Source organism: Octodon degus, unplaced genomic scaffold (genome assembly GCF_000260255.1).
Source record: "Octodon degus isolate 3935 unplaced genomic scaffold, OctDeg1.0 scaffold00041, whole genome shotgun sequence".
Taxonomy (NCBI): domain Eukaryota; kingdom Metazoa; phylum Chordata; class Mammalia; order Rodentia; family Octodontidae; genus Octodon; species Octodon degus.
The window spans coordinates 13490799-13507716 of NW_004524617.1; the positions used below are offsets into that span (position 1 = coordinate 13490799).

The 16918-nt window shown below is 43.3% G+C and overlaps 1 protein-coding gene, 1 non-coding gene and 2 pseudogenes across 2 annotated transcripts in view; 3 read left to right on the forward strand and 1 right to left on the reverse strand.

Annotated features, from left to right (window-relative positions):
• Eif2s3 (eukaryotic translation initiation factor 2 subunit gamma) overlaps positions 1 to 9434 on the reverse strand; it is a 28071-nt gene extending 18637 nt beyond the window's left edge. The window contains exons 1-4 of the mRNA XM_004631382.2: positions 9316 to 9434; positions 8729 to 8792; positions 3059 to 3186; positions 2846 to 2967 (exon numbers count right to left, since the gene is read on the reverse strand). Coding sequence (XP_004631439.1) covers positions 2846 to 2967; positions 3059 to 3186; positions 8729 to 8792; positions 9316 to 9384 — 383 coding nt within the window. The 5' untranslated portion in view covers positions 9385 to 9434. The remainder of the gene's footprint in view (positions 1 to 2845; positions 2968 to 3058; positions 3187 to 8728; positions 8793 to 9315) is intronic.
• Positions 5148 to 5495, forward strand: LOC105742192 (annotated as a pseudogene).
• On the forward strand, positions 5700 to 6400 carry LOC101570244 (annotated as a pseudogene).
• Positions 9435 to 14135: 4701 nt separating the features above from the next.
• On the forward strand, positions 14136 to 14237 carry LOC111816833. The gene has a single exon (XR_002821160.1). It is a non-coding gene; the product is annotated as a small nucleolar RNA U13 (small nucleolar RNA).
• The last annotated feature ends 2681 nt before the right edge of the window (positions 14238 to 16918 follow it).

A 16918-nucleotide genomic window follows, 5' to 3' on the forward strand; every position in this document is an offset into this window, starting at 1 on the left:
AGGGCTGGCTGGCATGTGGTTCTGGGGGATTGAACTGCGGTCCCTGTGCTTTGCTAAGCTTGTTCTAAGTAGGTGCTTTAGACCACTGAGCCATCTCACCAGCCCCCTGTTAATGTATTTTAGTACAGGGTCTCGCTACAGATCAGCCTCCCCAGTGCTGGAATTGGTTTCCTGCTCGGCACACCTGCCTGGGGCGGGGCCTGCACAGCATGTGGTGCTGGGGCTTGAACCCCAGTCCCTGCACTCACCTAAGAGGGTGCTCAGTCACTGAGCTATCTCACTGGCCCTAAAATCAATTATAAGTGGTTGGAGATGTGGCTCAGTGCCACAGCACCTGTGTGGCAAGTACAAGGTCCTGAGTTCGATTCCCAGCATCCAAAAAAAATCAATTAAAATTAGCTACATGTATCTTCCATGTATTAATTATTGTAACTGTCCTACTAACCTGTTTTGAAACTGTCTCACTGCTATTTTTCTCATTAAAATAAAAATTTTTTTAAAATTAGCTACATGTAGGAATAACTGAAGATAGGTACTCTCATCCAATTAACGTGAGCACAGTATAGAATAATGGTACATAGAACCGATGCTAAAAATGCCATCGATTTGAAAGCTAAAACCTAATGACATGTAAAAACCATGTTAATAGAATTAAGACTGTGGCCAGGGATGGAATCCTGCAATCCCAGCATTTGAGAGGCTGAATTAGGAGGACCACCTGGATTCAAAGTCAGCCTGAATACAGCCTTTAAAAAAAAAAAAAAGAAAGAAAGAAAAGAAACAATTCCACTTTGAAAATAACAAATTGTACATGTGAAGTGGAGAAGACAGTATTATTTTAGTAAGACTACAGTATGTGTTCAGAAACATGACTTTTTAAAAGCTGTGAGTTCACATTCACACAAACCTCACAAACAGGATCAGGATCAGCAAACTATGGCCCTACAGGCACATCTTATCTGCATAGGCTTTGATAAGGTAAGAACAGAGATAGGTTCCTGCAACACTGCCTCTCGGGGCTACAAAGCTGAAAATATTTGCTGCCTGAAACTTTACAGAAGTATGCTGATTCCTGATAAGGGCCAGGATCAGACAAGAAAGGCAATTGCCTGAAAGGAAAATTTAATGGAGCCCAAACTAGGCACTTGCTGGGTGTGGTAGTGCACACCTGTAATTCCAGCACTGGAGGCTGAGGCAAATGGTGTACAAGGCCAGCCTGTCTAAGGAAAAGCAAACAAATTTAAAAAAAGAACCACCCTAAGCAAAATAAAAACTATTGAAGTAAGAGAAAAATATCTGTAATATTGAGATAGCTCATAACTTAAAAATGTTGCATTTTAAATTATGGAATTTAAAATTCTAACATTGTTTTCACCACAATTTTTTGCACTGATTTTTAACTTTCCTTAGTGGGTCAGCAAGATTGTTCAGTGAACTAAGCGCCTGCTTTGGCAAGCATAGGGACCAGGGCTCGACCCCTGGTCCCACATACCGCACTGACCCTGTCTCTGGGGCGCGCTGATCCTGCAAACTAGTCAGGGTGTGGTGGCGCACACCTGTAATCCCAGTGCTGAGGAGGCTAAAAACAGGAGGATCACCATGAGTCCTAGCTATGTGAGACCCCGTATCAAATACATAAATTAAAAAAAAACCCAAAAAAACCAAAAGCCAAACTTCCATTAGTTATTTGTCCGGACTACTGAGATTTGTGGCTTACCCTCTATTCTTACACTATATTAGTGGAGTTAGGGTCTCTTTATATAATTGAGGCTGTGCCTAAACTCGCTATGTAGCCCACTCTGGCCTCAATCTCGAGAAAACCTCCTGATGCTGGGATTACAGGCTCACACCATCATGCCCACTAGCCGTATGTTTGAACCCAAAACGAAGACTTCATTTAGCTCTCTCTAATGCCAGCCCTGCCCCTGAGCTGTTTCCTGGCAGGGCACCTGTAACTCCCGTAGGTAACCTTAGACAGGAGTCAAGTGTCTTCTGACAAAGAACCAGCATATCCAATCATACTCAGAAAACAAATCCAAGTTTGAGAAAAGTGTGGTGGCTTTGCTCCTCTACTACCTAATGGACAGAAACAATGCTCAAAAGGGATTTAGGGGCCAAGCGTGATGGCGCATGTCTATAACCCCAGCACTTGGGAGGCTGAAGCATGAGGATCACTCAGAGTTGGAGATCATCCTGGGATACAAAGTGAGCTCAAGATCAGCCTGAAATGCATGAGACCTCAAAAAGACACACACAGGGGCCGGGGAGCTGGCTCAGTGGAATAAGTGCTTCCTTGGAAGCGCAAGGGCCTGAGTTCAATCCCCAGTTCCGCCCCCCCACCCCAAAAAAGGAAAGAAAAATTTACGAGAAAAAAAAAAAAAAAAGAAATTCTAAGGGCCAGCCAAACAGCTCAGCGTATTATAGAGTTCCATCCCCGGGCCTGCCATGCCAGCCCCGCCCCCAGGGCGCGCTGAGATGGCAATTGAGACTGGGCCTGGGGGTGCGCACCTATAATCCCAGCTCTTGGGAGGTTGTAAACAGGTGGATCACTACAAGTACAATCTAGTAGTGAGACCCTGAACACCCTGTAGACCCTTCCCCCCCAAAAAAAAAAGAAAAAAAAAAAAGAAATTCTAAAACCCAGTAACTTTTGTTTCTCTCCCATTCTGCTTATACAATACTTGTAGTTTGGAGAACTTTAAATATTTTAACTAAAGTCTATGTCTTTTCCATTACCAACATTATAAACATAAGATGAAAAATAATTATATTTGTGTTTAGTATCTCAGTTCAATACTTGAAAAAGCACAAGGTAATAAAACAGAGTTTGCACAAATGAGGTTACCTGACTAATTTGAAGTTCCCTTTGGTCCCTGGAATGTCTGTAGGAAACTCATCAGGGGTACCACTTCCACATGACCTATAGCATTCTGGTCGGGGACAACTTGGGTCATCAAGTTTATAAATCTAAATGTTTCAATTAAAAAAAAAATAGGGATTTGTTATCTACACAACAATGAAAGCTAAAGAATTTCTAGTTTCAAAGTAGACAGCTCACCTTAGCATTAGCATATCCAAGTTTGATTGTAATGTTTCTTTCTAGTTCATTTTTGAACCTGACAGTGTGAACTCCAGAAATGGCTTTTACAACTGTGGATTTCCCATGAGCTACATGACCAATGGTTCCTACAGAGAAAGTACAAAAAAAAAAAAAAAGAAAAAAAAAAATCAACTCACATGCATTTAATCACACCAAATATTTTTTTCAAATTGTGTTAAGAGTAAAAAACTTGGGCCAGGGTGATAGCTCACTGGCATAAGCACCTGCCTGGGAAGCACAAAGTTCTGAGTTAGATCCTTGGTATCCCCCCGCCAAAAAAAAAGGCTGGTAAGATAGTTCAGCAGACTAAAGCACCTGCTTAGGCAAGCTCAGGGACCGCAGTCTGATCCCTGGCACATGCTGCACCAGCCCCTGCCCTGGCAAACTGAGCAGCCACAGAGTTGGGCTACACCTGTAATCCCAGGGCTGAGGAGGCTGAAAACGGGAGGATCACTATGAATCTGAATCCGAGCTGCATAGTGAGACCCTGTAACAACCAAATACATTTAAAAAATAAAATAGGGGTCAGAGAGATAGCTCAGTAGAATAAACACTTGCCTGGCAAGCGCAAGGGCCTGAGTTCAATCCCTGGTTCTGTCCCCCCACCCAAAAAAAAAAAAGAAAAGAAAGAAAGAAAACTAAAAAATAAAATAAGAAAGAAAACAAACTAAAAAGTAAAATAAAAAAATTTTGCCAGGCTTGGTGGTACACACCTTGTAATCCCAGCACTTGGGAGGCTGAGGCAGGAGGATCCTTGCGCATGAGACCAGCCTGAACTACACAGTGAGCTAAAAGCCAGCCTGAGCTACACAGTGAGACCCTGTCTTTAAAACGAACAAAAAACCTCCCTCAATATAAATCAGTGTAAAACCAACAGTGACTTGAATTTTTACTCTTATATATCTTTTCCCACTAGAAATTTGTTTTGATACACAATGGAAGTACTTTCCATGTAATTAATAACTTTATTTAAAAACCATCTTAAAAAAATAAAAAATAAAAAAAAATAAAAACCATCTTAAGGGCCAGCCAGATAGCTCAGCGGGCTAAAATGCCTGCTCAGGCAGGCCCAGGGACCAGGATCCCTGGTGCCCAGCCCAGTCTTGGTGGTACATGTCTATAATCCCAGAGCTTGGGAGGCTGAAAACAGGAGGATTACTACAAGTGTAATCTGTGTAATGAGACCCTGTACTAAAACAAACAAACAAAAAAACATATTAAGCATTAGGGGCTGGGGAGATAGCTCAGTAGAGTAAGTGCTTGCCTGGCAAGCACAAGGTCCTGAGTTCGATCCCTGGTACCACCAAAAAAATAAAAACCATACTAAGCATAAACTGGGTGTGATGATGGGCACCTATAATCCCAGCATTCTTGGAGGTTGAGGAAAGAAGAGGGAAAGTACAAATACCACCTAGATAATTCGGAATATTCTCTCTCAACAATAAAACAGGGCCAGGGAGATGGCTCAGTGGAATAAGTGCTTCCCTGGCAAGCACAAGGACCTGAGTTCAATCCCTGGTTCCACCAAAAATAAATAAATAAATAAAATAAAATAAAATAAAATAAAATAAAGGGGCTCGGGAGATAGTTCAGTGGCACAAACACTTGCCTGGCAAGCGTAAGGTCCTGAGTTCAATCCCTGGTTCCACCAAAAAATAAATAAATAAACAGCGACAGAGATAAAGAGAGAGATAAAAATAGATAGAAAATAAAAGCAGCCAAGGGTTTGATCCCCATGTGCTGGGCCAGGTCTGCCCACGGGGTGCACTAAAACAGGGACTGAGACTGGGTGTGGTTGTGCACCCCTGTAATCCCAGCACTTCAGAAGCTGAGCAAGGAGGATCACCATGAGCTCAAGGCTTAACCTGAACTGGACAGTGAGACCCCCGTCTTAAAAAAAAAGTGAGGGGACAGGGATATAGCTCAGCGGCATAAGCACGTGCCTGGCAAGTACAAGGTCCCAAGTTCACTCCCTGGTATGGAAATGGATTTTTAAAAACACTTTAATTTAAAAGGAATTCTTCTCGTTTGGGTCCTCCTTTCCAAGATGACGAAAAAAAGAAGGAACAATGGTAGTGCCAAAAAGGGCCGTGGTCATGTGCAGCCTATTCACTGCATGAACTGCGCCTGGTGCCTACACAAGGATAAGGCTATTAAGAAGTTTGTCATTCAGAACATAGTGGAAGCTGCCACCATCAGGGACATTTCCGAAGCGAGTGTCTTCCATGGTTATGTGCTTCCCAAGCTGTATGGGAAGCTGCATTATTGTGTGAGTTGTGCCACTCACAACAAAGTGGTCAGAAATTGATCTCGTGAAGCCCGCAAGGACCGAACTCCTCCACCCCGATTTAGACCTGCTGGTGCTGCCCCACGACCTCCACCAAAGCCCATGTGAAGGGAGCTGGGATTTAACGGACTAAAGAAAACTCTCTTGAGAAAGAAATAATAAATTGAATGTTATACTTTATACAGCATGTTGAGCGTACCTGCCAGAGGTGGGTTGGTTAATTCAGCCTATCCAAGTTTAAGTTTGTACTCTGAAGAGGAACACACTGCAGGGGTGGGGGGAGGAATTCCTGACTGGATGAGGTAGCAGAAGAGGATTTCTGAGGCAGACGAGCCTCGGGCTCCTGCGTTGGCCATGGCTGAGAGGCCCGAGGACCTAAACCTGCCCAATGCCATCATCACCAGGATCATCAAAGAAGCAGTGAGCTGCTAGGGCAAGTGGGTGGCCGGGTGCGGACAAAAAGGCCAGAAGGAAGCGGGCCCTGGGCCAGGCAGCTGTGCTCATCCTAGTTCTCCTCAGAGCTCCTGGACGGTGTCAACATCTCCAAGGAGGCCCAGAGCGCAATCTCCCGCGCAGCCAGCATCTTTGTGCTATATGCCACATCCTGTGCCAACAACTTCGTAATGAAAGGGACATGCAAGACACTCAATGCCAGTGATGTGCTCTCAGCCATGGAAGAGATGGAGTTCCAGCAGTTTATTACTCCATTGAAAGAAGCTCTGGAAGCATATAGGCGGGAGCAGAAAGGCAAGAAGGAAGCTTCAGAACAGAAGAAGGACAAAGACAGAAAAACATTCAGAACAGCAAGACTGGAGCAGGGATGAGGATAATGATGAAGATGAAGAAAGGCTGGAAGAAAAGAACGAAGAGGAGGAAGTAGACAACTAATATAGACCGTGGCACTGTGGAAGCCACCATGCTGATACATGGTGTATGTTTATGTGATGCTTTTCCCTGCTGGGCAGAGTACTCTTAGGCACAGGTGCTTGGGAGATCAGAATAAAAACTGACTGCAATTATCATCAAAACCAGCATTTCACTGACTCAAGAGTTTCTGAGTAGCAGAATCCTCCTTTGTTTAATCAGTCTGAAGGCTACAACTTTTTTGGTAAGAGGGATTCTGAACAGCTAATTCAATTAACGATGTGTTATCTTGCTTACTTACGTGTATGGTTATATACTTTTTTTTTTAATCACCAGTCTTCCTGCCCCTCTAAAACAATGACTGTAACTTCCCTACTGCCTGCTATGGTCCAGATCACACAGGCAGTGAAGGCTCAGGAGAAAATAGAACCTTGATCGTGGTCAGCCATATCTGATTCACAGTAGCTTATTAAGAATGTTCAGAATGGGCTGCCCATGACATGCCTGTAATCTCAGCTGTGTGGGAGGCTGAGACAGGAGAATTAAGAGTTTTGAGCCCAATCTGAACAACTCAATGAGGCCCTGTCATCCCCACCCCCAAAATAGACAAAAGAGCCTGCATATGTAGCTTAGAATTCCCTCACAACTGTGGGGTTTGTTTGTTTTTAATGATAATTTGTTCTATGGTTTCTTCACTTGACAGCATTAATTGAGTTCTGTTTTCTCTAAAGCTACCTGGCTTTGGGCCTTCCTGCGTTGCCTGTAGGCATCTGACCTGCTGCGGGTGGTTGCGCTCTGGGCACAGTGTGCTCTTAAGTTAGCAATGTACTTTGGAAGTCATCAAACAAACAGTGTTTTACAAAACAGATGACTTATTCCTAGGTTTACCTCACCCCTGCCACGGTACAGTTTAGAATTTACTGTCACCTCCTGAAAAGTGTAAAATCCGAGGCTTTCTCTTATTAGGTCCATCTCCCAGACTTGTGGCTATGATTTTTCTCTTTTATTCCTAACAAGTTAAGGGCTTTGTTCCATCCAAGCACAACATTTTCTCTCTGCGCTTCTCGCTTTCTATTTCTTGTCTGCCTGTCCTCTGCTTTCTGTTCCCACTTGCTCTCCCTTTCTAATCCATGTGCAAATCTAGCAACTTTGAACATATGCTCATATCCCAAAATGCAGGTTCCTTAATTCTAATCCGTGTCCTAAAAAGGATTTTGTGAGCCAAGCGTAGTGTCACATACCTGTAATGCCAGCACTTGGGAGACTGCAGCAGGGGAATCGTCACAAGTTCAAGGCTAGGCTGAACTACTTAGCAAGACCCTTTCTCAAAATAAAAAAGATTTTGTGAAAGTCCTCTGAATATTGAGAAAAATCTGATGGTGCTCAGGAATCTAACCCCTTAGCCTGGTCATCCCCTTGAGCTGCTTCTAAAGTGTCTGTGAACTTTTCTTAGCCTTTTCTCTTTTCAATTAGTGTTCTAGGTGCCTTTCTGTCTCAGCTGAGCACTCCACTCGGGATTTGACAGGTATAGTGTAGTTTGACACTGTTAACTTGTTAAATGCAAAGTTTGTTCATAAATGACTGATGACTGTTGAGATTATAATGCTTTGTACAAATAAAGAACACTTTTTATTCAAAAAAATAATAAGAGGAATTCTTGAAACCAATAAAACCTAAGTTTACTTACAGTAGTGCTACCGAGGATGGCATATAATTTATATCATTTTCACATCCTCATGGTAGAGGATTTTCTTTCTGAAACAACATCTCCCTAATGTTGCCCAGGTTGGCCTCAAACTTACAATCCACCTTAACTCCCAAGTAGCTAGGACTGTAAACACGTACCACTGTGCCTGGCTGAATTTTATTTTACTTTATTTTTATTTTTTTCCATTCTGTGCTTGGTACAGGGTGACTTTTATTTTTATCTACCTTTTACTGAACTGTAGACTCAAAGTGCCCAATACCTACCACTCAACATAACCTAGGTGCCAATTAAAAAAAAAAAAAACTTTAATCATGGCTTCTACATTAAATAAAATTTTTATAAACTACCCTTTCAATAATCCTGTGTGACAAGTAGAGCTACATTTTCACCACCTCCTTCAACTTCTGCCACAGGATTGCATACTGCTTTACGCTATTAAACGTTCCACGTCTGTATCTTTTCTTCTCATGTAATCTGTGAACTGTACACAGCAACTTTCTTATACCCCTTTCACCAAAAAAACTACTAGATGGTTTAATGCTCAAAAACAAAAGTTCTGTATTTGATTTTTATTATTTTTTTTGACATATAGTCTCACTATGATGCTGAGGTTGGTCTCAAATGATCCTCCTGCCTCAGGCTCCCTAGTAGCCGGGACTTAGGTGTGCAATCAGCTTCAACATTTATTCTTGAATATTTAAATCCTCACATTATTACACAAAAGGAGAGATTACTTAGAAATCGGGTCTCTAAGATATTTTTAACTTACCTATATTAATTGTTGCTTGTCTGCTGATTACTTCATGTGAAAGTGGCGTTAGCTTGGTAACATCCTACGATAAAGTATATCTACTTTAAAACATTATATACATACAGAACTTTTTCTTTGACACAGCTCCTTCCACGTTGAAACACCTTTCCCTTCTAAGCAATTTTATAGTCTGTCGGTAGTTAAGTCCTAAAAGACCCTGACCGGTAGACACCAGGCACCCACGCTCGCTAAGGGAGATCTGGAGGCGGAAGACTTCCAATCTTGGAGCCTTAGCGTGTCCTCGGTGTGCTACACTTAAAGACAATGTAGACACCCTGTTCCCAGACTTTCACAACTAAATACCTTAATGACATTTAACACCAAAACTAAGCCGAATCTTTCAAGAGCTCCAGACCCCCCAATCGTACATCCCCAGGCCCAGTCAGCTGAACGACCTAACAGCAGGCAGCTTTGGCGCCCGAATCTAGGGTTCCCTCCTAGCCCATACTCCCCATACTGTGGCACTGCCTCGTCCCAGCGCCCTCCGGGAGACTCGGCCATCCCTACTCTACATTTGACTACACCCTCTCAGTACGAAACCTTACCAAAGTAGCGAGGTCTTGGCGAGAAAGGTGCGGTTGCCCGAGAGTCACTCCAGCCTCACCCCCCGCCATCTTGCCAGGAGAAGCAGGAAGTGCTTGTGGCGCCCGCCTGACAGTACGCAGGTCCCCGTGGGCGGGGCGGAGAGGCGGGGCTGACGAGGGTGACTAGAGCCCGGGCCTGCAAAAAAGGAAGACGGCTGCAGCCGTGGCCTCCCTGTCCGGAGCTCTTTTTGCTTGAAGCTGTTCAGAGACTGTCTTCAGGCTTATTTAAAAAAGCCGTGCAAATTCGGAATGTCTTTGTTACAGACTTGTTAGCTATTTGTTCAGGCAAGGCTGAGGACAGCTCCATGAAAGGCCCCATGAGAGGCGGGTAAAGCAACGCGACACGCTCTCTGGCAAGGAAGATGCCGTTTCCGCTTCCTGTGGGGGGTGGCCCGAGGAATTTCTCGGAATCTGGGACTATTAGTGTGGAAAAGTTGAAAGAGGGGATGTGCCCTATTAATTTGTTTCTCATTTCTATCCATAATAAGGCAAGATCGGCTTGGGGTCCTCTTTGATCTGCGCTGGGCCGGGCGGCCTCAGGCTAAGCTGGGCACGCTCTGGTTGCTGCACGGTCGCCGGCTGGCGTTGGGCGGGGGCGCCCTCTCGTGGATATTTAATGCATGGTTCCGCTGTACAGTGCTGGCTAAAGGGCCAAGGTGTGGTCCCTTGTGTCTGTGTTCGGAATGTTTTCAACAGGTGGAAGTTAGGTGTCGTGACAGTGTCCAAAGTTCTTTGTTGTTGTTTGGTTGTTTCGGGGGGGAACGCTTTTTTTTTTTTTGGTCGTTAAGCCGGATCAAAGAAAACTCAGTTCTTCAGTGTAAAGATTATCAGTAAATCACTATTGGAGGGAAGGGGATTAATAATAAATTTTTCTTTTTTAAAATTTTATTTATTTATCAGCTACAGGATCTCGACACGAAGTTCATACTCTTAGTGATCCTCTTGTGTCAGCCTCCCCAGCGCTGGAATTACAGGTGTGCGCCGCCACGCCCAGTTTTGGGGCTGCCCAGCTATCTCCCCAACCCTTTTTCTTGAATTTTTTTTTTTTTTTTTTTTTTTTTTGGCGGAACCGGGGATTGAACTCAGATCCTTACATTTGCCAGTCAAGCGCTTATCCTACTGAGCCATCTCCCCGGCCCCCTTGAATTTTTGAGACAAGGTTTCACTATGTAATTCAAACAGGGCTTTAATTCACTGGGTAGCCCAGGCTGGCCAGGAACTCTTGGTGATCTTCCAACCTGAGCCTCCAGAGTTGCTGAGATATGCTCAGTGCCTGGACTGAATATGAGTTTTATATGGTAAATTTTAGGTAAAGCAATTTACCTAAAACAGGAAGTTATATTTTAGTGTATTCATTGGTTGAATGCTTGTGGAAGCTACAAGCTGTTTTTTGTTTTGTTTTGTTTTGCAGAACCAGGAATTGAACTCAGGCCCTTGTGCTTGCCAGGCAAGTGCTTATTCTACTGAGCCATCTCTCCAGTCCCCAAGCTGGTATTTGGGTGGAGATCTTTTTTTTCTTTTGATGTATTTAGTACAGCGTCTCACTATACAGATCAGACTTGTAGTGATCCTCCTGTTTTCAGCCTCCAAAGTGCAGGGATTACAGGCAAGTGCTACCACGCCCAGGGACGCTGGCCTCTGTGTCTGCCTAAGCAGGCACTTTAATCTGCTGAGCTATCTGGCCGGCCCTAAAACAACTTTACACTAAAGGTTTTTTTTCTTCTGTACCAGAGATCAAACTCAAGACCTTGCACTTGCCAGACCGGCACTTAAGCTGCTGAGCTATATCCCCAACCCCTTCAGACAAATCCTTTGACCGTAAATAGGACATAAAACACTATATTGACAGAAACCTATTAAAAGTAGAAACACCACAGTAAGCAATGATTATTAATAAAAATATTTAAAACCCATAATCTCAGCCTGCTCCAGAGGCTGTGGCAGGAGGATTCCTTGAACCAGGAGTTGAAGACCAGCCTCAGGAACATAGCAAGATCCCACCTCTTTAAAAAAGTTAACAATTATGGACCCAAACTAAATGAATATTAACGTTGTTTGATCCTCCCAACAACCAAATAGGTAGAGAATATTATTCCCATTTTACCAGTGAGGAAATTAAATTCTAGAAAGATTAAACAATATAACTGGTTATGGTGGCGCACTCCTGTAATCCCAGCACTCAGGAGGTTGAGACAGGAGGATTGCTGTGAGTTCGAAACGACCAGTCTGGGAGCTATAAAAATGAGCACAAGGCCAGCCCGAAATACACAGCAAGACCCTGTCTCAAAAAAAAAAAAAGATTAAATAACATATCCAAGAGCTTGCTTCTAGTAAACAGTAGAGCTGGGATTCAGAACAAAGTATGAATATTCTCTTTTTAAAAAATTCAGATTTCTTAGGCAAGGTATGGTATCCCACATCTGTAATCCCAGCTACTCTGGAGATTGAAGCAGGAGGCTGTCCAGCTCCAGGCCTGCCTGGACAATATGGTGGGAACTCATCTCAAAAAAAAAAAAATTATTGGGCTGGTGAGATGACTCAGTGGTCTAAAGCACCTACTTAGAACAAGCTTAGCAAAGCACAGGGACCGCAGTTCAATCCCCCAGCACCACATGCCAGCCAGCCCCGCCCCTTGGTGGGCTGAGCTGGCCACACACACACACACACACACACACACACATAGATAAATAAAATTTAAAAAAAATTATTGAGGTTTCACTTATATTTTATAAGATTAACTGATTCTAAGTATAGGACTCAATGAGTTTTAGAAAATGTACAGGTACATGCAACCATCACAATAATTCAGATTATGAACATTTCCTTCACACGAAAGATACCTGATATCTGTTTTGGGGGGAGGGATGAGACAGATTCTTGCTGTGCAGTTCAGCCTGGCCTTGAACTCACTGAGTAGCCCAGTCTGGTCTCAAACTCACAGTGCTCCTCCTGCCTCAGCCTCCCCAGTGCTGGGATTACAGGCATGTGTATCACCATGCTGGACTCCCGGTGTCTATTTTCAATTAATCACCATTCCCATATCCAGCCCCAGGCAACTATAGATAGACTCCCCATCTCTAAAACATTTCCTTTTTCTGGATATTTCACTTAAACACAATTACAATCTGTGATGTTTTGCATAGGGTTTCTTTCACTTAACATAATGGCTTTGAAGTTCACCCTTGTTGTGTCACGTACCAGTTTGTTCTTCTTGTTGTTGAATACAGTTGCATGTCACATTTTCTTGACCTATTCACTGATTAATAGATATTTGAATTGTTTCTACTTTGTAGCTGTTGTGAATAATGCTGCTGCTAATGAGCATTTGCATATAGATTTTCTTTCTTTCTTTCTTTCTTTCTTTCTTTCTTTCTTTCTTTCTTTTTTTCTTTTTTTTTTTTTTTTTGGAGTGGGGGATTGAACCCTGGCCCTTGCGATTGCCAGGCAAGGGCTTATGGGACTGAGCTATCTCCCCGGTGCCTCTTTCTTTCTTTCTTTCAGTGTATTTAGTACAGGGTCTACAGGGTCTCGCTACACTGATCAGACTCATAGTGACTCTCCTGTGTTCAGCCTCCCAAGCGCTGGGACTACAGGCATGCGCCACCACGCCCAGGTTCAGTCGCCATCTCAGGGACAACATATCTTCATGTCTGTGGGTACACATTTAGTGTAATTACTCATTATTATTGTAAATCTATGTTTAATAGTTTGAGATACATTTAAACTGTCTCCTGTGATTATGGGCGTGTGCCATCATGCCTGGCTACTCTCCTGGCAATATTGAAAGTTTCTTTTGTTGTTTTATGTAAATCTAATTTTTATCAAGTGTCATGAAATATTTTTGTGAGTGATCCTGTGGACTGAACCCTGGGAATGCTGAGCTACACCCCCAGTCTTTTAAATCTGAGACAGGGTCTTGGGAGATTGCCCAGGCTGGCCTCCAATTTGTGATCCTCCTACCTCAGGCCCCTCCTCCCCAGCAGCTGGGAGGAGAGATGAGCCACCATGCCCAGCTTATTTTTAAATTTATTTTTTTACATACATCTCAGCATTGGTTAACTAAAGTTTACACAGACCATTACTGATCAAGCAAATAAATTCAATAGCCATTTGGAAAAAAAATGAAATAAAATCCTCAAACTGCTGCACCGTTTTACATTCCCTCCAGTAAGGATGGATTTTTTTTTTCCTGGCTCAGGATACCTTAAGGGCAGGTCTGGTAAGGCGTGAGATTCTGGGGAACAAACCACAGTATCCTGAGCCTGACTGCTTTGCTTAAGCAGGCACTTAAACAACTGAGCTAATGTTAGCGGTTTTTTTAAAGAAGCATTCATTTTTGGTGGTAGCAGGGATCGAACTCAGGACCTTAAGCTTGCCAAGCAAGCATTTATTCCACTGAGTTATCTCCCCGGCCCCTCCCCTCCAGTAAGGAGTAAGGGCTCCAGTTTGCCCTTGGTGGCTGGCTTATTTTATTACAGCCAGTCCAGGACTTGTGGGGGTAATTTGCACTGTCCTAATGCTAATGAGTTCTGAGGGTCTTCATCTAACCTGGGGCCAGGCTCCGGCACTGCTGGGCCTAGGTATCTTTTCCAGGACTCACTGGCCACACATATTTCTTCTTTGGTAAAGCATTATTCAGAAGAGTTGGTCGTCTTCTCAGTGTTGATGATGATAGCGGTACTGGATGTTTAACCCAAAGCCTCTCCCATGTGCTCTAGCTGAGCCACACTCCCAACCCCTGCTTATCTTTTGTTTTGTTTCAGTTTTAAGAGTTCTTCCTGATCCTTCAGTTCATGAGCGTGATGATTGGGTGTTCATGCCTTAGGCATGAAATGTGCCTCCCTCAAACCTTGCTACGACTTGGGCACATTACCCATCTGAAGTGAAAAAAAAAAAAAAAGAATTCTTCCTATAGTCTAAATACAAGTCTTCGATGTAGTTTTTATTGTTTCATATCTTTTAATTTTTTTATCTTTTATTTATTTATGTATTTGATACTGGGTCTCGCTATGCAGCTTGGACTCATAGTGATTCTCCTGTCTCAGCCTCCCCAGCACTGGGATTACAGGCATGTGCCACCACGCCTGTACAGATGCAGGGCTGTACCGGGGATGGAACCAGGTCCTTGTGCTTGCCAGCCAGGCACTTGCACTGTGGAGCTATCTCCCTAGCCCCCCACATCTTTTTTTTATGAGTACATATTGGTTAGACAGATTAATAAGGTTCTATTTTGAATACAAATCCTTTATCGGATGTAGAATTTACAGATGCTTCTTCACAATGTGTAATTTGACTTTCCACTTTCTTATGTTGTATTTGGAGTTTTGTTGTTTATGTTTGTTTTGTGGTACTGGGAATTGAACCCAGTTCTTTCACCCTAACCTACATCCCCAGCCCTTTTTACAATTTTGTGGCTGGGGATGTAGCTCAGTGGTAGAGTACTTGCCTAGCATATATGAGGTCCTGGATTCAATCCCCAATACCATGATAAAATAAAATTTTTATTTTGAAGCAGTATTGTGTTAAGTGAAGTAAATTACACAGGCTGGCCTCAAACTTGCAATCCTCCTACCTCTCAAGTAGCGGGGATTGTGGGTGTGCACCAGCATACCTGGCTCATTGGTTGGTTTGGTTTGGTTTGGTTGTTTGAGACATGGTCTTGCTGTATAGTTCAGACTGCCCCTGAACTAATCATATAGACAAAGCTGGCCTCAAACTTGTGGCAATCCTCCTGCCTCAGCCTCCCAGTGCTGGGATTACAAGTGTGTTCCACCATGCTCAGTTTATTATATATATATATATATATATTTAATTGTATTTATTTGTTTATTTAGTGTGTGTGGCCAGCTCAGCCCACCAGGGGGTGGGGCTGGCTGGCATGTGGTCCTGGGGGATTGAACCGTGGTCCTGTGCTTTGTTTAGCCTAGCTTGTTCTAAGTAGGTGCTTTAGACCACTGAGCCATCTCACCAGCCCTCAGTTTATTATATTTAAAGAGCAAAAGCTTTCAACTGTGCTCAAGTTTGATTTATGTTTTTGTTTTTGGTACCAGGAATTGAACTCAGGACCTTGCGCTTGCCAGGTAGTCACTTATGCTACTGAGCTTTCTCTCTGGCCCTTTTCTGTCTTTTTGAGACAGGATCTTGCTATGCAGTTCAGACTGACCTTGAGCTCACTTTGTAGCTCAGGCTGGTCTCGAACTCTCGAACTCTCCCTATCTCAGCTTCCTGAGTGTGGAAGTATAGGTGTGTGCCACTATGCCTGGTCAATTTATGTATTATTTTTTCTTTTATATACCTTTTAGTGTCATATCTAAGAATACTTTGCTTAATCCAAAGATTTACAAAGATTTACTTTTGTTTTCTTCTTAAGATTTATAGTTTTATTTTCTTTAAAGATTTATAATTTTAGCTCTTACATTTCAGTTGGTTGAGTTATTTTTTGTGTATGGTGAGGGTATAACTCCATCTTTTTTTGCATGTGGATGTCCAATAGTAGTAGTACAATTTGTTGAAAGGACATTTTCTTATTGAATTGCCTTTTGTTGCGGATTGACAACTGGTGGGCACCTTGTAACGCCCAGATGAACTGACTCAGTGTGGTACTTGGTGGGGGGGGGGCTGAGGTCATTGCCAACAGCGTAGAAAAGAGAACTGCAGTGGAAGTTTTGGGGGCTTGGGGACTCTCTTTGTAGCACTGACTCTCTTGACACGGATTCGGTTATTGCCATCGTTAGAGGACCCGGACCTTGGTGTCACTGATGGTGCCTGTGGTACTTTTCCGAAGCACTCTGGTTCTTATCTTGAACCTCGCTTCCTGGCTCCAGTGGAGATCCCTCAGCCTGCTGACACAGATCCTTCATCCTGCTGGCACAGACTTTCTAGCTTCCGCCACTGACCTTGGGGCCTGCCCAGAGCAGATTCTTGAAACAGACCTGCAAAAAAGAAAGAAAGAAAGACAGACAGACCTGCATGAGATGCGGGCTCTAGGCCTCTGGATGGACTCGTGGTGGGTGTTGTCCTGGGCTCCAGGTCTTGAGCTGGACTCATGCAGGACACTGCCATGGGAGCCAGGCCCTCAGCTGGATTCTTTGGGTCTTTAGTGTGTGGACAGATTTCCTGCACTGTTTTGTGTTTGACTCTTTGGGCGACCATTATAGAATAATCCTATAAATTAGGTGTCCTGTATTAAATGGTTTTCCTTGTAAACCCTGGTGACAACACTTAAGCATCTTTGTCAAAAATAAATTTTGTTGGAAAGACTATCCTTTTTTTGTTGAATTGCTCTAGCACCTTTGTCAAAAATAAATTGGGGGGTGGGCAGAGATATGGCTCAGTAGAATAAACGCTTGCCTGGCAAGCACAAGGGCCTGAGTTCAATATCCGGTTCTGCAAAAATAAATAAATAAATAAACGAATAAATAAATAAATTTAAATAAATAAATAAATTGAGGGCTGCGGAGATAGATCAGTAGGGCCGGCCAAATAGCTCAGCAGGGGCTGGAGAGATGGCTCAGTGGTCTAAAGCACCTACTTAGAACAAGCTTAGCAAAGCACAGGGACCGCG